The sequence below is a fragment of the Bombus bifarius genome, unplaced genomic scaffold (genome assembly GCF_011952205.1).
Source record: "Bombus bifarius isolate JDL3187 unplaced genomic scaffold, Bbif_JDL3187 scf7180000008030, whole genome shotgun sequence".
Lineage (NCBI taxonomy): Eukaryota > Metazoa > Arthropoda > Insecta > Hymenoptera > Apidae > Bombus > Bombus bifarius.
Window position 1 is genome coordinate 396,665 of NW_022884401.1, and position 21,908 is coordinate 418,572.

General features: G+C 41.0%; 1 protein-coding gene and 1 non-coding gene across 4 annotated transcripts in view; one reads left to right on the forward strand and one right to left on the reverse strand.

Moving 5' to 3' along the window:
- The window catches only part of LOC117207445 (ankyrin repeat domain-containing protein 6), a 133,329-nt gene that overhangs the window by 42,694 nt on the left and 68,727 nt on the right, over window positions 1-21,908 (reverse strand). For all 3 annotated transcript variants that reach the window (XM_033447697.1, XM_033447699.1, XM_033447696.1), the window contains one exon: window positions 11,218-11,319. In XM_033447697.1, the coding sequence (XP_033303588.1) occupies window positions 11,218-11,319 (102 nt within the window). The remainder of the gene's footprint in view (window positions 1-11,217; window positions 11,320-21,908) is intronic.
- Trnar-ucg lies at window positions 20,841-20,913 on the forward strand. The gene has a single exon. It is a non-coding gene; the product is annotated as a tRNA-Arg (tRNA).

Here is a 21,908-nt window from a genome sequence, read left to right on the forward strand (position 1 = left end):
ACCGCGATTTCTCGATCGCGTGGAACGTTTAGAGGTCCCGTTCCACTCATTTGTCACATTTACAATCTCATATGGCGGCGTATACTTGACCGTGAAAGTCGATCGGCGCGGTCCACGTCGATGCCGGGTTTCCATGTTCGCGACAGAGATTTTCTTTGTAGGATACGCCGCATGATCCACTTTAGTTTTTGCTGTGTCCGTGTTCTCTCGGTGCCACTTATAACGACGCCGGTTCACAGGACTCGCGCGGCGCTGTCTAATTAAAAGGATCGCCTCTGTCGTTGTTTTTCCGACACGCCCGTGGAAACGAGCCGAAAGGCTACGGTACAGGGCTCGGCACTTTTTTTTCCACTCTGTATCATCGAGATTCCTAAACCTTCTACGAAATACGTTCCGACTTTCAAGATCGAAACACCGTGTATAAGTATATAAATATATATGCATCGACGGTAAAATTTAAACACGCAATATGCTAATAAAGATAATCTTCTTTGATGGAGGAATCGAGATGCGCGGCGCTTTTAACTTTCTCTCGTTGATAAGAATTCCCGACCAACTATGTAGCTGGATGAAGATCGTCGGAAAAATTAGAATGGAGATTTTTTTCAACAGAAGAGAAAGTGAAATGATCGCAGCTGAAATTACACGACGAAAATTACGCGCGTAATCGTCTGAAATTCCCGACTACTTCTGAATATTCCGCTTTTAACCTGCTTCACTTTCAACAGTCAACCTGCGATTAATCAAACGATCGCATCGCCGCTACGTTAAATTCCAAGCTCACCGCGTTAGACTATTATCGAAGCAGGCGAACAGTAGCAGAGAGGTGTCCGCTTGTAGAAGCTTGCACGATGTTGGCAATCGAGCCTCCTAGCAAACGATCCGTCATGACAAAAAACAGTTGATCGCGTAAAACGCGTATCCTGCGGTTCTATTCCGGCATGGGGAGGCTTTAACGTCTTCTTCTTGCGCGTTTTCCCTTAAACCTGTTCCATGGATTGAATATATCCGCGACCATCTCGTGCAGAAGTCGACACGCCTCGCGACACGTGAGCCACGCATGTAAAGCGAGAACGGAGGAGCACGCGATCGTTCGTCACGACACGTAGCACGGTAACTGGGAAATTGGCGATCCGTGCCGCGGCCTGAAATTACTAGATCGTAAAAGTTATGTGGCACTACGCTTGCTACAAGCTCCGAGACGCTCTAAATTCACTTAGACGAACGGTTACATTGTGCCCGTGCAAGCGCATGCTTACGAACCATCCGCTTTTTTGCGCCGATACCTCGATGGCAGATGGAAAGTTTCTTCTTCGTTCGTATGGCGAACGTGGCTGCAAAATCTGCAGCTCTTATCTTCTAACACCGCGAATAACTTGCTACGTATCTGTGTAACGCAATTTTCTTTAAATTTAACCATTTGAGAAAACGTCGAACTCTTGAGAATATCCTTCGTAGACGTTCTGTGGCCTAAAATACGCAACTTCGTGTTCGAATATTTCCCAATGAAAACAACATTCAGGAAACCGACGAAGACTGCGTATAGAAACATGTAATAGGAAAATTAATGAAACAGAATGAGATTAGGAAATGATTCCTTCGCGAAACATGAAAGATACTTGTTAGCATTGAGATATGTATGATTTTATGTGCTAGACTAGATTAGCTGCGTAGTAGCGATACATGTATGTGAATATCAGTGTGTGGAAGTGTGTGTGTGTGTGCGCGGCGTCCAGAAAATAAAGAAATGTAGACTGTTGAGTTAACAGTCTGGTATGGAAGAAGGTGAGACGCGTGCAAGTGTATATCGATGAATATCTTTGAAATCGTTCATCAAATAAATATATAACTATTCTAATATAAATTCCAAGTGTAAATTTAGCGTTCCTGTACCATTATTTCGGCCATTAAGATGCAAAATTCTCAACGGTTAGTTAGATAACTTATTATGTTTTTTCTCTCGCGATCCTCGTTTGTAAACAAACATCCAAAAAGATGCACGTACGAGATGACAAACGAACACGGACGTGTATAACTAAAAACCTGATTCGACTGCTGGCTTCTCCTTCGTTGCGAACGAAAGAGAGGATAAAAAGACGAAGAAGAATAAGCGTATAACAGGTTGGTTCCGGCTTGAAGAACACGAAACCACGGACCGATAAGAAACACGATCTAAACGATGTGTAATCGTTAACTAATGCGAAACGAAACGGTGCCGATACCATATAAATCGCGAGGTCTGTACGCGAACACGCGACTGGCTCTCGCAGCATCGTGAATTCTTTATTGATCGTAGGTCTACCCTCATAAATTGCCTCTGTAAATAGGGGTTCGGAGAAATTGTTGTATCTAGCGTGCGCTCGATCGTTTTCACATAGTAGCGAAAGTGCAAGTCCAAGAGGCACGATCTGTTCGACGTGGCGTTTCCTTGCCATAATCGGCGTCCACGGTGCACCCGGTTCGCGTGTATATGGCAACGAAGATATGGGAACGCGACGAACCAAGATGCATCCTGGTGCTCGCTTTCTAGTTGCAAATTTCATTCGATAATCGATCTGGCTTTAGCGTGTTTATCGGAGCTCGGTTTAACGGGCACCTTGGAATTTCGACGAGAGGAAACGAGCTACGCAGAACCCTCGCCCATCGTCGTATGGTGCGAGATTCGAACTTCGACGAGGTTGTTGTCACGTCGGAGACACAAGAAATCACGAAACCGATAGATCGCCGGTGATCTGCTCGCGTCGCACTTCGAACGTTTCACGAATACGCTGAAGAAATTGAACTTGAATCGAAGAGACAGGGTCAAAATGTTTGAACAGACTGGGGCGAGCGCTTATTTTGCAGGGTTTTTATACCGAGGTCATAGTCCCTCTGAAAGGGTTGTCGTCTGGTGTATCTCAGAGGTGCCTATTTCGTTACCATTTGGTTATTGTTTCGATGGCTGTGGCATGCAGGGTGTCTAGCCTATCCTATTACTGCTTCCGAGCGGGTGGTCTTCTTCGGCGTGCGACACCGTCGACGGAGTTGCAAAACTCTATGTTTTTTCGCGGAGAGACGCGATCGCGAGGAAGCGCGTCAACGGGAGTCGAAATTCCCGTTACGATTAGACGATCGACGCCACGAAACCGATCGATCCCCTATTTCGATTAGGATAATAAAGGTAGTTTAATGAGTAGAATGCTCGATTAACACATAGTATATATTTCCAACAACTTTGTAGAAAATATAGTTACGCTGGTGCGTAAGGTATAAGTTAAGTAGGTGAATAATTGAAGGGTGGAAACCCGATAAAGAGATGTTGACTGTTCCAAAGATGATGAACCGGTGAAGTCCGGTGACGATGCTGTTGCAAAGGAAAACTCTTACTCGATGGTGATCGCTCCACCACTGCTCGCGTGTGGGTGGAATCCCGGGGAGCATTGGAAAATCCCCAATTTCTATCCGATGGAGCAATAACCATAAGGAACCTCTTGACTCAAAGACGCTTTATGCCAATTGACGGCCTTAACGGTAGATCGAAAAGACTCGTTTTACGACAGTTCCGTAGGATTATTGCGGCCCGCTTAATTCTACGTGCACAGCTGGTGGTCGCCTCGAACGTAAAGAGTCATCGGACGTAACACTGTATTCTTGCAGTTTACCGAAAATTTGTTTTTTCCAAATAATGAAAGAATTTAGGAACTCGTCTTTATTTTTATTTTTCCGTTTGCTCTGGCCTTACGCGAAGAGAAACGAGCATCTGCCAGGTTTTGACCGGTGGAATGCGGTTGCCGGGGCAAATAAAATATCTAGAAGGAGAATCCTATCCGGATGCATTCAGGAAACTCTGGCGAGGCGAAAGAAATTGCCGCGAGAGAACGTGACAAAAGGCCGGTGTCACCGAGACGATCGTACGCGTAAATTCTTCGACGAAATAAGAAAGGGAATTATAGTTAGTCCGGTTTAATAGCAATTACCGAATCCTTCCACGGGGTCGCATCGAAGCGGTTAGCGTGCCTCTAACGAGCACGACCCAACGATTAGCTTAGAGTACTTTCTCTTGTACTCCAGAAACTGATTTATCCTTATGGAAATGCGATTTGTTCGAATGCTATTCGCGGTACGAAACGTTTATGATATTCGAATATTCGAAGAATTCGCTACGTTAAGGTATCCTCCTAGGATTTTAGCGAGTAAAAGAAAAGAGCAATTAATACACGTAAGGAACGTACACAACACGTATAACACAAGTAGAAATTCATTATTACTCTTTAGTTAATATTATTGTAGGATCTTTACTACAATTAGTTTATTTAGAATAAATGGATTAAACCGATGTTGATTAAACAGGAAACGATGGACGTTTAACGTGAACTAATCACGGTGACGTATTATAATTAAGATAATTAGATAGTTAATTTGCAACTCTCGATAACGCAATTCGCACTGTCTGACGTCACAACTCGCAATGACTGTTAATTCGTTTTGTCTTTGTCTTTCGTCTTGTCTGTTAATTCTTAATGTCTTTTGTCTTAGCCTCACCACGCACATGTTTCGCAATCGTTTGTTTATAATTCGCACGACACCCCCAGGCCCCTCGTCCACGATGCTACAGTACACAGCACGTATAACATAGGTATAAATTTATTATTACTTTTCGGTTAATATTATTAATATTGTTACTAGTCAGAACTAAACTTGGGGAAATACGTGGATTCCTTTGGATTTGTCGATCTTCTGTATTCGACTATATCGCAAAACGAGTATTAAAAATAAGAAACGATCGTGTCTACAGCGCGAAAGAGAAATTATTACGTAACAATTAATCAACCGCGGTGAAGAAATATTAAACGCTAAAAGCATGTTAAAGGTATGGCGAGGAAGCTGTTCGAATTTTTACGAAGCTTTTTTATTTCCCATAATCCCTGTAACGATACGGTAAAGTTGATGTTATTTGTTCGCTTTTTTCTTATTGAAAGTATCCAATAGCCCGGTAATTTAATATTTAATATCGGAACATACCCTGTTATTAATTTCATTGAAAAACAACGTTATATCCATCAGTGTGCGGCCATGTTACAAAGTAACGCTCGTAATCGCTTCTTCAATCACATCCACTTGAAACTTACAATTAACCTATCCGCGGCCTCGTATCCAAATGAAGCAATTATCGACGTAGCAGAATCGCCTCGAGGGAATAGATCGCGATTCTCGATTGCGATGCAGCACAACGGCAAAGGTAGAAAACGAGCAACCATGTCGGACGTGAAAATCGGTGAAAAAGAAGCACGAACACCGCACAACCAACTGTCGATCGACGCTTCGAGGATCCATGTATCGCTTCTTCGAATCTTCCAATGCGTATTCGATCCTCTTTTCTTCCTATTGACGTCGAAAAATCCGCTCTTTCGTTCCGCGTCTCGTTCGACGTTTCGTGAAACGCGCGCATAAAAGCGATGTAAAAAGGTCGTGGGAGATGCGAGGAGGCGATAGTTCGAGGAGAAGACTGTCTAAAATTATTAGCATGCCCGAAAAGTTACTTTCGTTTCATAAAGCGATAATAGATGAACAACAATTTCTGTTTTGTATTATTTTATTGAATTAGGTATCGTCCGTTTCGTTCTATTTCTATTATTATGTTCGTGCATAATTCGATAAACTAATATAAAACAAGAAACATTGTGCGTCTATTATTTCCTTATAGAACAGAAGAAACTTTTCGGACAACCTAATAATATTATCGATAAGCGGTGCTATAATTTTCGAATTTTCTAAATACTAAGCGAAGATCAGCCAAAGTTGAGGATATCGTGAGTTCGATGAAAACAACGTTCGGACGTGTATCTTATCGACGAAACTCGTCGATTATGTCGTACCTGTATAAATATTCGGCCAACTAAAAATCGTTAACAGCCAAGAACGAAAGCAGGGACTTAACATACGTGGCGTATCCAGAGAATGCAAGATACAAAGAATGGAATTTCGCGAGAAAGAGACGCCCGTGGTAGCGCATTCTTTCGCACCAACGCGTTTCTTTCTCTTTCCTATCGAGAATCGATTCACGAGCGTCGATAGCCCTCCGCGACTCGTTCACCGTTTTGTTCTTGGCCGATCTCGAGTCTTTCGACATTTGCATCCTGGTTGCCGCGAATATACGCGGCGAGATATCGCCGAGCTGTCACTCGAACCCGGATAACATCGGGAATTGCGAATCGCGCCGATTGAAAAAGGGGAATGCGCTTCGGGGACTCCCCGCCGTGCAAAATTCTACCACGAACCTTGTTAAAATCCTGTTCTGTATATATCGTACGATGGAAGAATTCGTGGAAGATGGTTCGTTGTTTCGTGGAGCTGAATGGTAACGTCTGAACGAAGATCGAAGAAATTTTACGTTCGAAGTAGAAAGGAAATGGTAGCTTGACAGTTTAACTGCCACGCTGAAATCACGTGTTAAGCTCAGGACGCCACAGTGTTTTAACACTAGAACTACAGATAGTTAACACGAAGATATTTCGACCAAAACCAGTGAAAATCACTGGTCTTTAAAAAATACGTAATAATAGAATATTTGTATATTTATCGATTTATTACTTTCTTACAGAAGCAATTCCATGTTACGTAGTAGATTTTTGGTATTATTAATCCATCTGGGATCCTTAAACGAAGGTTGACACGTTTATAAAATTGTAGAACTAGTCATTTTGACTGCTGTGGTATTTCTAGTGTTAGCATCTGGGTATTTTCTTGATATCTGATATCGTCATATCGAACGATACGCGGTAAAAATTTAAAAAACGTGTGCGAAGTTGTAGAAAACGAGGAAACTGGTCAATTGGGGTTCGATGAACAGATTGCAGGACCCTTTTACGCTTGGACAAGTACCAGTCGTTTTGAGACTGGTGTTGGTATAAGTAGCCTCGATACAAAATTATTTTCAGCCTGAATACATAAAGAACAAAATAAAATTCATTATATTATTCTTTTAGTTATCGTTGCGGAAGTGATTACATCATTGTGGAAAAAATACAACATGAAGTAGGAATTTTAAAATAAACCCAGTCGATTTGACTGGTGTGGTAGTTCTAGTGTTAACACAGTGCAAGATTTGTCCCCATTTTTTTTTATCGATTTTCTAGTAAAAATGTTGAATTGTTCAACGGGGCACTTTTTATCACAAAGTATCTTCTATTTATCGGTTGTATTCAAAATGCCCTAACTGTCGATTTTCATTCAATTTTTACAATTGTAAGAAGTTCAAGCGCTCCGGTCGCCAATGACCCCGGATGATGGCGTCACAGGAGAAACCGTGGCCCGTCACATATGACCATCGTGGCAGTCGAAGTGTTAAGTGGCTTAAAGTCTTGGTAAAAGATTGGCACACAGTTAAGAGAGAAGCGAGTTTCTCAATAGGAAAATTTATCGTCGAGCGAAAGGTTATGTAAAATAAAATAAAAATAATCGTAATCTGCATATTATTTGTCTGCGTCAAATTATCCATTTATCCTCGTATAAACCATCTAGTAAACGACTCTCCAGCGTCAACAGATCGATAAGCTGTATGTACCTAATCTCGTTGACCATATTCTGATGAAAGCTAGAATCATATCGATTCGCATAAAAAAACAGGTATAGAAGCAATAATTAATTAAAAGCGTTACGTTCATCATATCCATATAGCGATGTTTCCACGCGAAATATGGCGAAAAGGTAGCATACGTAGATCCAGCGATAATTGTGGCCAGCAGCAGGAATTTACAATTTCTTGATACATAAATTTCCATAATTTCATCAAACGATCGTCGATGAAGTCTCACCGACTCCCATAGAAATAATATATTCGTATCTTCTTGGCCGGCAAGCGAGTTTAAGGAGCAGCCCCGTACATCCGAGCAGCGTGGAATTCCGCGAAACTACTCGAACAACGCAGAAGATAAATATTTTCTGCGCGCTTAATACCACGCATTACGGGACCAGCATGGCCGCTCCTCCCGACTTAAGTACGTGTCTGTTGCTCATTAAACGATCCCATCGGTACCAACCACGATTATCGGCGCGATAATAATCAATCGAAAATGTTTGGCCGCGCGCCGCGCCACGGATTAATCGTTTTCCAATCGCTTCTACTCAGGGCAGATCGTAATACGTCAAACGTTAAGTCGCTTATAGTAACCGTAATGCTATTTCTCTTCGAGGTATCGCTCGAATTTCACTTCGATCAAACGCGGCACGGGTAAGGCAAGCTTAATTCTTTATTCGACGTTTTATGAAATTTAACAGTGCAGGAAGTACGGAGTAACGAAGAGATCTCGGGCGCGTACGAGTTACGTGAATTCATCCGGCTGAAGTTTATTTAATCGAACGCTAGGTAGAATTTCGTTGAAATAAACGACGTTCGCGAACTCCTGGCCGTACATCAAGAAACGTGCAATTACGTAAATTAAAATTCAGAGAAGAGCGGCGATGTTGTAAATAGCATTTTTGAAATTTACCTCGCAATCTATTGTTATTTACGTTCTTGCAATAAATAAGTTTACGACGAAGGATAATATAGTCGAAGAATCTGGCTTCTGAACGGTTCAAATCAGAAATGAAAATTATTGACATATGTATAATTTTATGTGCTAGACCAGGTTAGCTGCGTAGTAGCGATACTTGTATGTAAATATCAGTGTGTGGAAGCATGTGTGTGCGCGGCGTCTAGAAAATAAAGAAATGTAAACTGTTCAGTCGGTTAACAGTCTGATCTGGAAGAAGGTGAGACGCGTGTAAGTGTGCATCGATGAATATCTTTGAAATCGTTTATCAAATAAATATATAACTATTCTAACATAAATTCCAAGTGTAAATTTAGCGTTCCTATACCATTATTTCGTCTATTAAGATCCAAAATTCTCAACAAAAATAACGTAGACGTGATCGTGTCTCAGTAGCAAAGTACGCGCGATTACGTTGTTTAAACGCATCACTTTACCGCACCACGTTTCTCTGACGATATTATAAATATCATTTAAGGAGCCTTCCGTGGTGTTTCGTGGCCGATCGTGGCAAGATTCGGGGATCAATAAGAGGCCATCATTAAGACGTAAAATATACACGCCTACCGTGATTTTCTTGTCGTTGGTTTCGCGAAGCGGCTCTGGTACCATCCGCGAAATTGCTGCCTTGTAAAAATGTCGAAATCGCTATCCCCGGTCGGCGAGAACGCGGCTCTTTAACGCGAAACCAGGATAAACGCGATACGATATCGGTAATGACAGCCATTAAACGGTTTACGACTTAATGACGGCGTCGATATCGATCCTATCATACTCTGACCTTTGATGACAGCAGCGTGTATCGTCGTGGCCGACGAGATAATCATCGATCAAGAGTTTCGTGCTACGTTCGCACCTGCGAACAGTCGCCAGCAACATGCTGCATTCGATTTGCATACGATATTAACGAGACTTTCGGTAGCCGAATGTTGATCGAACGTTCGCAGATGCGTTTTTCTTCCTTCGATAATTACTACCATCGTGCTCAATGACAGAAATCACTTAAGTACTTTTCCAAGCCAGGGAACAGCGGGTAATTCGTGCAAAACGTCAACGAGTTTCTTAATACCGGCGGTGTAACTATTTCCAGCTTTAACCCCTTAACCTACAACTACGAGCATGGCCCGTAGTACGATGATCGGACCGAACGTAAATGTCACGGACATATCCTGTAGTGTATGACGGGACCAAACGTAAATATTACGAGCATAGCCCGTAGTACGATGATCGGGCCAAATATAATATATAGGGTGGTTGGTAACTGGTGGTACAAGCGGAAAGGGGATGATTCTACGCGAAAAAAGAAGTCGAAAATATAGAATGAAATTTGTTTTTTAATTTTTTCCATCGAGAGATTTTTCCAACAGTGAGATCCGTTATAACGAGACGCGATAAAGTGCACATGTACCGAGCAAAAATTCAAAGTCGATTTTCTCGAAAACAAAGCCTCAAACGAAAAATTTTTAGTGGCCCCGAAATAATGCCACCTTCGCCGACGATATTCCACGATACGTACATTGCGTTCCTCTTGTACGCAATTTCGCCGTAAATTTATCTGCCCGAGTACGTACGCTCGCGATCCCAAGAATTCGCGATGTTCCTCCGCAGAAAACAGAAATCTCCGCATCGTCGCCATTTCCCAATTTACTTTCGCCGATTTACAACGGAGTCGCTTCGGCGATATACCATATCCTCTCGGCTGTAATCGCATCTATCAAGCGACATGGACACGGTACAGCCGTGGATTTATTATCCATGGCGAGTGTCGCGTTCTCGTTAACCACGGTAAAGGGGGACACGTTCCGCCGGGGCGTTACGAAACTGCCGTGGCAAAACGATAAAAATCCACGCCTCGAGGGATCGACTTCGAGAAAGTGATAAAAGACCGCTGCCAATGCGTAGCAACAAAAATCCCCGTAAATTGTTTCTTCTAAAGAAAGAAGAACGAAAAAGAAAAAACACGAAATTATCGCGATCCTCCGTGTCGCTCTTCCCGGTAGCGATTTCTCCGCGCCGGCTTTTTCCTCTCGTTTTTCTGCTCGTGGACCGGGTGCTGTGCGCCCAAAGGCTCGCCCAACCAACATACGCGTATCAACGTAAGAGTATACTGCACAGCTCTTGAATTTGTTCGCCCAAAGGGCTGGTAAATAACTAAAGAAACATACGTTTATGCGTTTCTGACGCGCCAAACGAGTTTTCCTCGTGAATGCATCTTCCCTTGCTTTCGATATGGTTCTCTTTGTATTTTGTATCTTCTTTGGAAATAGACAGAAATAATCGTGGTTTATATACGGTTTGGAGTTAGCCGTACGCCAACTCAGATTTTGCATAGCTCGACCGATTGCAACGATTTACAGCGACGAATAAAATGAAGTTTAAAAGTCGAACGAAAAAGTCCGATAAAACATCGGAATTTTGGAAAATGGAAATATGTGTGTATATATAGTTACTTACGTTTATACTGTAATATACTGTAGGGAAGGAAGATTGCGCAAAAGGTAGCGCTTCTTGTCTAACCGTGCGTTAAAGTCACCGAAGTCGATGTACGGTGAAATTATTTTGAGAAGCAAATGGAAGGAAATTTTCGTAAACGAGTGCGTAGATTTCCAAGTAACGTAGTTTCCCGGTCGCGATGTAACGATCTGTCGTCGTAGTAAAAACACAATAGGAAAAGAGTATACGATGAAACAAAATTCTGACTCACCACGTTATCCTGACGAGCAACGTCGCCGCCGTGTTTCAGCAATAATTCCACTACCTCCAAATGACCCTCGGTAGCAGTCCTCTGCAGTGCCGTGACACCAGTCTGAAAGCAAATGAAAATAAAAAATTATTAACGTTCAACAGATACGTTTTAACGAACGTTTTTACTAATTTCAGATTTGATACACGCGAATGTCTTGTAGCGGAATTCTAAAGCGTTCCAGTGACATTATAAGTTATGAAAGATTTATCAGCGCGTTTTCTTTCGCTTGTAACGTTTGCAAACGTTAATATATTATGTTTGCCTTTGAAATCTTGTATCCCTGGTGGAACGTGCCTAAACTCGAGATTCGTTTCATTCCAGTTTTCGCTGGCATCGAGCAACGTCGTTCATTCCATGATACACTTTTACCAAGATGATTATGATGGATGGCATTCCGTGTTTTGCCAACGTCCGCTAGAAAGTACATTAAAAATTCTCTGTATCAGAAATTCTTTTTGCCTTCTGATTTATTCCGCTATAAATATGAAACGACTTTAGAAGCGTCCGTACATCAAATAGATCCTTAACTCTCTATACCATCGTATATCGTTTCTTCGGTTTACAAAAATATGGCCTTGTACGAGCATTTATTTTCCAGATGGAAGTGACAGACTGTAATACGATACGAACTATAAAGAATCTAAATTAACGTAAACTCAAATTTTTCCTTATTCGAATAAAATCGAATAGAATTTCGGTATAAAAAAGCACGCAGAGCAACGAACGAATACGATCTTGTCGACGATCGATCTACTCATAGACGCGTAACCGAACTCCGTTGCTTTAACAAGAAGAAGACGTAAAAAGGAGAGAAAGTAATAAAGTGTTTGACGTAAACGTTTCAATCTTGTTAAAAGCTAATAGAGTCAAAAACTCGTTGTCCACGGAGTTTTCGTGTGGTCATAAATTAAAAAATTCCACGGTCGAACGATCGTCTTATCTCGTGCTGGTAGTCGAAAGGGTCTGGACGATCGTACATGTACGACTGGACGAGGGAATGGCTCACTAAAAAGATAGAGAAATCCCTAAGTAGTTCACAGACCAACTGTCTACCTCCGAGAAACTGTCACGTATAAATTTTTAAAGGTGGCTCGAGCTCAAGGCGTTCCACGTAACTTGGTACCGTTAAGTAGAAAATGGAAGAAAAAGTCACTTTGTCGTGGGCGTAGAAAACGATATCTATGCTAAATACATTTAGAAAGGTGTGAAGCGTTAAACCGATAATTGTTTGTCTTGGGGCAAACGATTATTTCAACGGAATTTTCCTTTTTATTTAGTCGAACCAGCTCTACACGTATAAACGTTATCCTTCGCAAAAGATGAACGAAAATTCGAACGAACGTATTTTGCCGTACAGAGAATCTATTTCGATACGTAAGAAAGCGCAGAGAGCTGATCAATAACTTGTTCTATTTTCTACAGAAGTTTTATTGTAGTACAGAAATTAAGATTTCAAAAAGCACGTATAAACGCCAACAGCAGAGAAAACATGTTTCCTGCATCTGTTGCTCGAAACGCGTTAACCCTCTTATCGTACGATCGAATATCGCGATTAACTTATCGCACACGTGATGCACGATCGTTTCAGTACGCAATTACATGCTGGAAAAATTCGTAGATGCGAAACACGAGTACCTCCTGTTAGATTTCTCAACAGATACCGCGAACGTATTATCAAATCTATCGATGTGTCCATCGATGAATCCACATTATTCGCTGGTCAATCGATTATAATAAAAGAGGTTCTATTCTCGTTAGGGTTCGCTGCCTCGGCGCGTTAATAATGCTTGAATTTAAACGTAAATTCGCACATAGATACCTATATAGTATGGTACAAGTGTGGAAACTGGGTGTTTTCTTTTTATCGAATAATATTGGCCTTCCGAGATGCATCTCTTAATCTATTAGCCCAGGTCAAGATCTTTGACACATACATCCACGAATATTATTTTTATATCTATCCGTAGCTTAACTCAAACGTGAACGACACCTCTAAAGCGATTAACGAAATTAAACCTATTTTACATCTACTTTACGATTACAACGATTACTGCCATTAGCGACGTAATTGGAAACATTGAAATCCTGCAATTTGAAAATTCGACTATTCGACGGACTGTTTGAACATTGGAAACTGCAAAGTCTCGAGACGTGAGATAAAGACCGACCAAAAATCGTTTAACGTTGCTAAATTAGTCTTTAAAAATCGGAACTCCAAAGACCCGTTCTCACGCGTGCTACTAATTTTCAGCGCACTCGCCAAACGAAATACGTATCCTCTTCAAATGGAAATCAATAGGCTGAAATTGTCCGCTGAAAACCGTGTCCGGACGAGATCGCAAATGGACAAATGACCAACGTGGCCATTTGACGTGGCAAGATACTACCGTCCTACAATCAGGATGACAATTGCGACGAAGACATATCAGGATCTTGCCAATAATTCCAACGCGGTAGGTACTCGACGCATCTTCCATAAATCATGAAGCTATCCCTCCGAGCGAAACTTCACCCCCTTCGCGGTGTGGCTGCAAGATTTTCAACGAGCGACTAGGGATCATCGACGAGTCCTACATGAAAATCTCCTACGGTTGTAAACGGGAAAGTTAGTTATTTTTTCCCCCTTCTCATGCGGACGACGGACGCGTGCACTCATGAATCATTCAAATTGCTTGTGAGTGATGGAACTGCAGCTTGAGAGCGGTCGTCTTTCTTCGACAACCGAGAAAACTCGCGCCCTTTCCTTTTCTGTACAAAGAAATCAACCAGCTTTCGCGCCATTCCTTAATTTTAACAGGCTCGTGCATGAAATACGATCGTTCTTCCATTCCAGACGAGCTTGTTCGCTTATTTATCGTAGCAGCTTGTTATCTAATTTTTGTTATCCGATACTATATGATCGACGGTTCGATCGTAATTTTGATTCAATTTATAGGGTAGCTAGGAATATATTATAATATCTCGAGGATCAGGTTTATTGCTTTCAAGTTTCGTTAATGTTAATACGAAACCAGGTGTTGGATTTCAATTATTTAAAAGTCAACGTTTACTAAAACGGGCGAATGGAAGTTCTGCTTTTATAGCTTTACGCGTGCTTTTACGAAGATTTAATTGCAGAGATTATTTTAGAAACTTGAGAAGTTGAGACACGTAGAACGAAGACTTTCTAATTCTTCTCTTTTTAGTTTCATCGTCCGTGCCTCGATGTTCGCAGTAATTTTATCGAGGCAGAAAAAGCGACAAATTTCAACGAACCAATGGAAAACGAACTAACGTCTTAGCAATTTTTAACGTTAGCAATTTTTCAAGAACGAAATAGTCGAGCCGCTGGCACCTTTTTCAGGCAATTCTTTTCCATTTCCTAGGGCACGTAGTCTCGTTAACAGAAAGAAACCAAAATAATTTCGCGTGGACGTCGATTTCACGGCACGTTAAAGCGAGTAACAGCCTAACAAGGTGCGATCGTCGAATGAAAACCGTGTTAATGTATCTGCTGAAACACTTACAGCGACCCTTTACCTTCCGCGAGACAACCCGGATTAACAATCCTGTCTTAATTACCTGACTACTGCCAAGTTTTTCATAACGTCGTTGTTTAGTGTTAACAGAAACTTGTGTTTTCTCGCTGCCTCGTCAACCGAGAACAATGTATTCCGTACACAACCATGATGCAGTTAATCATAGTCTTTCTCATGCATGTAGGGGCCTTGCAAACATTTAATGTACATTTCTTATCTCATCGAGCATTTGAAATACGAACGCGTCTCGTTTGACTGGCTAAATTGGAAACAAACAAGGGAACTTATTCCTAGACTGTTATGGCTAACTGAAGAAGAATTACTATAATTGCAATTAATATTATTATATTGTAAAGAATTTATCGTGAGAAGGGAAACCGCGGTGCTAGTGAGAAATCGGTTGCATTATATGCATTCGTTTTGAAACGATCGTTGTAAGAGAGAAATTATTCCATTCTTACGAGATATACATTGCCATTGTATTTATATTCTTGTCGTATTTCTTGGTCTAGAAATCAACTTCGTTCGAAGATTCTTAACGAACGTATCGCAACATAAAGACAAATTTCGTAGTAAAAAATTTAAATTAAAGACCTTGGTTTTTTACACGAATGTAACGTTTCGAAGATCATCGTCCACCTGCAGGAAATACACGAACCGTATATTCGATAATGATACGCTATACCTTGTCCCTCCCCTTTTACCGGAAGTACTCGTGGTCTTCTCGTGTCAGCTGTACTTCGTTCAACCTATAATCCAGGGATTAGACTAACCACAGTGCGCGTCGACCATTCCTGTTAATCGCTAATTAAGTTACTTAACGACGAAGAGCTATTACCGATCGAATAATCTTTAAGTACCTAACACCACGTACACGGATGAAGAATATGCTCGTTTTTTTACGCATCGAACAACATTTACAAGGCTAAGTAAATTATTGCGTCGGTAAAGCAGGAGACATAATTAAACGATACGCATCGAGTGTGTTAATTTTAATCAGCCAGATTAGTCTCGTATGACGACCGTAAAATTGATGTCAGCGATGCTTGGACTTCTTCAAGCTTGTATAACAGTTCTTATGATAGTTATTTCATTATAGGGATTTGTTATATAATAGATGAATTTGCTAATGTTGAAAAATAAAAGATACGAGCTAGATGATGGAGTACAAGCGTGATCTGTTTAATCTCGTAACAAGGGCGTAACTTGATTCATTATTATCGTAATCTTGTCGTAACTTCCTATTATTACCTTCTCTTTCCATGTACTCGTAGCGTCATAGTTCGCTTAAATTTCTGTTTTTGTGACGGATAATTATTACTGCAATTAACTTACAATTTTCTAAATTTCATTCGAATTTTCTTCCAGTTAATATTCCAACAAATATAGACATCGTTAGACTTTAAAATCCAGCGAAAGGTCATGAAATTGATGAGATTGTTAGACGAATGCTTCGGAAATCGAAATGGAGCTATGTTTGATGAGAAATTCTGTTCCTGTGAACGGTCTTGGAAGATTATAGGCGCAAGGGAAGTTGCAAGAACGGCAACGGAGATTTTTTTTGGACCGTTCCATGAATTTTGCGCACGCACCGCGCAGAGGCCCAATACGAGGCACGTTGGTATGCGATGTAACACGCCCTTTAGTCGGCCAAACCGGCCCATGATCCCGTAATCCATGTTTGAAAGCCGCTGTTCTCCTGCGTGTTTATAATACTTTAATCGCTATTGACAAGCAGAACGAAACTTGCAGCGCTTCCACCGATAATTAACATTGCACGTTGTTCTATCCATGAATGATTAAAGGTTGTTCGATGTTCGAGGAAGCGTATAAATCCTGCAGGCCCGAAAAACGACCAAACAACTGGTCGTAACGATGCCAAACCCAATGACAATATTTATTGCCTCAAGATCCTGAGAATCGCGGAACAACGAAAAATAAAAATCAACGTATATAAGATGTGTCGATGGTTTTTGTCAAAAGGAAGTTTTACAAAATCGCGTAATAAATTACTCAGCAGCTATGTACATAAATTACACGTGTATCGAGTAAACGTTTCGTTTATCTTCGATAATTACTAGGATGCGAGTAAACTACAAGAATCAGTAGCAAGCAGAGGAAACGCGTGTAATATAAAAAATATACGCTTGGTCTATCATATATTTAAGTTCGAGTTCTCTCGGGATAGTATAAGTTGTAAATTTAAGGTATAAACTAAGAATCGAAAGTGTGCTGGGGAAGAGAGAAAGAGAGAGAGAGAAAGAGTGTTAATTAAGAGTACATGCCTTGGTGACGTTAAAGCTAAATGAGTAAAGGAGTGGGAGAAGGGTGCGAGGGTCGAGGGTCAGCATCTTTTGACCTGGGAAGACAGAAGTCGTGAGCCGAGTGTTAGAATAAGACGTACGAAGATATTGTAATCAGTTTTTGCATTGGGTATTGCTTGTTAAAATAAAACTAAACTTCGCTTCAAATAGAACATCCTTTCTTGTCCTTACTCTAAACTATTTAGATACTACACGCGTGTTATAGAACTCGAAGAAATTGCACAACGGAATCTCTAAATGATCAGCGTTGCATACGAAAAAGTCCAAAGCTGTGCTGAGCGAATTCGCAGCGGTACATATACGGTTCAGCGGATCAAGAACTGGAAAACATACGTAGCGTAGGATTGCGCTAACGCACAAATAAAAATCGTTTAAAAAATCTTAAGCGAGGATGTATATAGTGCTTCCTGCTTCAACCTTTGAAACGTGACATTTTACTGTTAAAACTGGGTACCATAGATTCGCATAGACAAGCTAACAGGTTGGAAGATGTACGTCAGAGGAGAGTAGCTTCTGTACAAAGCGCAGATAAATCAGAAAAAGAGCGGATGCATGGCAGGGAGCCGCGGAAACACTTGTTCGGTCGAAACGACCGCGAACAGAGACAATGGTCAGGCTTTCACCGGGGCAATCGTGCCGGTATATCGCTATGGTAGCCCTTCGTGGTCGCGTTATGGCCACCCGTCGTTAGTTAACGCCATAAATGGGAACGGGCAGCGGCTATGCGAAAGTTCATGATGTACGTTGTTACGTCAATTACGCGCTTTAGTCCGTAGAACGGGCTCCGGGCTTCCATCACGTAACATTGAAACGCGCCCGGACGTTTCGACGTCTTTTACGCCGCAAGAGGTACACCGAGGAATCTAAATTAACTCGGCCATTCAGCCCGCTTTACTCAGGCCCTCGTCTCCACAACGCTTAATATACTTTAGTCTACCGTCCATTGTCAGTTACGTCCGCGTTCATTTTTCTTCTATTTTTCCCCGTTTAGACGCTGGCTTGTGGTTTGGAATGCTTAAATGTTGGAAGTTCGTCTTAAACTTAGAAGCTCGTAATATCGTAATTGAAACGTGAATTCTTCAAGTGGAATACTTTTTAATATCTAATGAAACTTTTAAACTACAAACACGACAAATTAATATTAACGTAATATACCGTCAACGAAAGTAAAAGGCAGAACGTTGAAGTAAGTTTTCGAAAATATTCATCGGTTGCGTACATGAAAATCTTCGGACGATAGTCCTTGGTAATTTTTTGGTAAGTGACGAAAGTGGTTGCTAGTTGCTGTATATCCGGGAACTTTTAGGTAACGGGTGTCTATGAAATAAATATGTTGCACGTTACGTGTACCACGTTCACAGAAATACGTTCTCCCACGCACGATCGACGAGTATCCGGAGGAGTGTTTAATGTATTCACCCCTCTTTTCTAGAAGAGTCAGCAGAGGCATGCTAATTGCCTTTTGGACAATAGTGGGATACCATGTTGGCATGCGATTCTCTGGGCACGTTCCACCTTACATCAAGAATAATTTCGTTCGATTTCAGCTGTCCGCCATTGCCACGACTGTTCATCTTTTTATTATTACCGTTTAATTTTCCGCAGAAATATTTTTATCTCATAAGATACACAAACGTAAATAGCAATAAGCTTTTTTACTATTCAAAGTTTATTAAAGTTGTGCATTAAACGGTATCGCGTATTAAATGGCGAAGCGCGGGGTACATAAACGAATTATGAATCTTCTACGGCGAAGACAGCGAAATATTCGAAATTTCACCATGACGCAATGTCGCGTCGCACAACGCGATCAATGAAACGGTATTACCATTTAACTGGAGCTTCGCATGGAACAAGGAGCAAGTAGGCCTTGCGCCGTGGAAGATTCAACGAATATTTAAAAAAGAATAATCGGCAAGTAAATAGAGAAGGAACGCGCTCTCACTTTTGTCTCTTACTATCTCAAACTCTTACAGTGATACGTTTAAACAAGTCTTCATGTTCAGATGCAATTTTCGTAAACTAGCACTATCAAACCTTTATTCGTAAAAGGTAGCAGTAGCTATGGAACCTTAACACCCGTCTCCACGATGGAACAGCATGAAGCATGAAACACGTTGCAATGGGCAACGAGGAGCCATACGAAGCGAAATTCGAAGGACACGCTGGCATTTGTTCGAATGAAACCGGCCTCGGCTTTTATCGTCCAAATAAAGCCAAGTTCCCAAGAGCCGCTACACCATCACCAAGCTTCGCATGCGAAACAGAGAGAGAGAGACAGAGACAGAGGCAAACAGAGAGAGAGAGAGAGAGAGAGAGAGGAAGAGAGTCACAACGACAACGCTACATTTGTCTAACTAACAAGCTACACCGCGAGGCGGGAACTGTTAAATCATCCTCTGTATCAGCGTATTTACCGAAGGATAAAACGTCCGAGTCTTTTGAATTTATTGCACGGCCTTGATTTATCTCGCTTGCATCCATGAAGATGAAGAAAAAGAACGAGGAGATGAAGAAGAGGATGAAGAAGAAGACGACGACGAATAAAAAGGAAACGAAGAAGAAGAGGATCCTCTATGTTTCGCGTGGATCGGCAACGAAAAGAAATCGCGACGAGCCGTGGGGCCTCCATGTTTATCGTCGATCAAAACCCTCGCTGTTATCTTCCCTTTATGCAAAATTGTTTTTCCACGATTGTATTTCCGAAGGTACGGTCGCCCCGAGCACCGAACAGTCTCGAACACTCGGCTCGATAATTGCCGCGTGTCTACCGCCTCATCGTCGGTTTCATTAAGCCTGTTCGGCCTCGAACCGAGCGGAGCGTGATGGCGTTTGGGTAGAGAATTTATGGCGAAGCACGGAAAACCCTATCTCGCACGTCCCAGTTCCCTCTTCGACGTGTCTGCGTGTCTGTACGTGTATGTATGTATGTAATAACAAGAGGAACAATGGGGCCTCGCTGCAGATAAAATAGGTTTCTGCTCTTCCTTTGATTTTTGATTTTTGCGATTTTTATTTCGAACGTTGAGAGTATCGTGCACAGCGTCGAACGAGTGGGAATCGGACGTTGGGGCGTAGGGTGAGATTTAGTGGCGAATTTTACAGTAGATGCGTGTTTGGTATTTTTTCTGCTTCCGTTCTTTTTTTCTTGCAGATTGGGGATTCTTTTGAGCATTATATCGCTCAAAGAAGTACCGGTAGAAGTCCTAAGGTGGAACATATTGTTATAATTGGAAGGATATTACTGAATTTTATTTGTAATAAAGTTTGCCACTTTGTTATTATTAGAACGATCAATTGAGCGAAAAATGATAAAAATCAAGTAAAATGTCGAACTACGCTTTTAGCAATCTTATCGAGATATTTTATCTCTATTAGAAATACGTATTGAAAATATATATACTATGTTACCTAGAATTTAAGAAATATAGACATTTAAAGATATAAATTCAAGTATAAAATTGAATATATATATTTATGTCTGTTAATCATACTTTTTGTTAGCACGTGAACATCGTATTCCACCAAAACAGGCGAAATGACTCAATTATACCGCTCAGTAGGCATATTATATAATTAGCATAAATTTCGTATTTTATTAATTCTATGGTAGTAATAGATCTCGAAAATCAATGTAAGATATGTAATATGTAAAATCAAAGTTTATTTATAGGTTTTTAATGAAATTCAAAGTCGGATAGGATGAAGGTTTTCATGAACGGGGTAACCACCCCTAGATGACCGTGTGGCCTAACGGATAAGGCGTCGGACTTCGGATCCGAAGATTGCAGGTTCGAATCCTGTCACGGTCGACGTCACTTTTTCTTTTTTTTTCCACAAAAAAATACTCTTATCGCATCGTAGAAAACATTCGAATAAACTAAGATCGTTAAAATTTTATTTACGCGAAATATTCTTCTTCTTCTTCTTACGCCTCTGTCTTTAATTATTTATTTTATTTAATGAATATTTCTAAACGCAATACGAATCGTAAATTTGTGTTAATTATCCATAAATTAATACCTATTTATTCGTCAATTTTTCTTACGCTTTAATCGATACCAAATCGTTTCAAGAGACTCGCAGACTGTTTGCGATAATATTTTTCTGTGCATGTTATTTCATTACAACGAATGAGGTTGATAGTTACCTTATCTAATGAAATAGACTTTATTTCGGTCTACTAATCTCAGTTACAACGAATTAAGTTGTAGGTGATAAGAGAAACGTTTCCGTCCGGTCTTTCAGAAGTTTTATCGTGACTGATGTAATTAACATCATAAAATCATTGCGATCATAAAAAGAGCGTGAAATTATGGAAAAATTTCTAATCTCCATTTATTTTATCCCTGATCCGCGTGATTATTACATCATGTACACGCTTCAGCTACGAATTAAAACATCCACCGATCTTCGTATCCTCCGATCTTCCGCTGAAAAGATAACAATCATCGAAAAGCTTCGCGCAAACGACAATCACCTTCGGTTCTTAAAATCCTTGCATTATCCCGTTAGTTCCAAAATTAATTGAAGTTCTACCTTATTCCCTGCCTCGATACGTTTTTACCGTTTAAAAAAATGTATCGTATCTTATGTAGCGACGAACGCAAAATATCATTTCGTGAAAAGTAGCACTGGACCTATCGTTCGAATAGAGTCATCTGTAAAAGTAAGCAAGCAATTGCGGAATTTTTCTAACGTTCGACAATAACGCTATGTACGATCGTCGAGAACGACAAAGCGAGGCAATTACCACGCGTAATTACGTTTGTTACACGTGGAAACGGGACTGGCGTTAGGTAGCGGG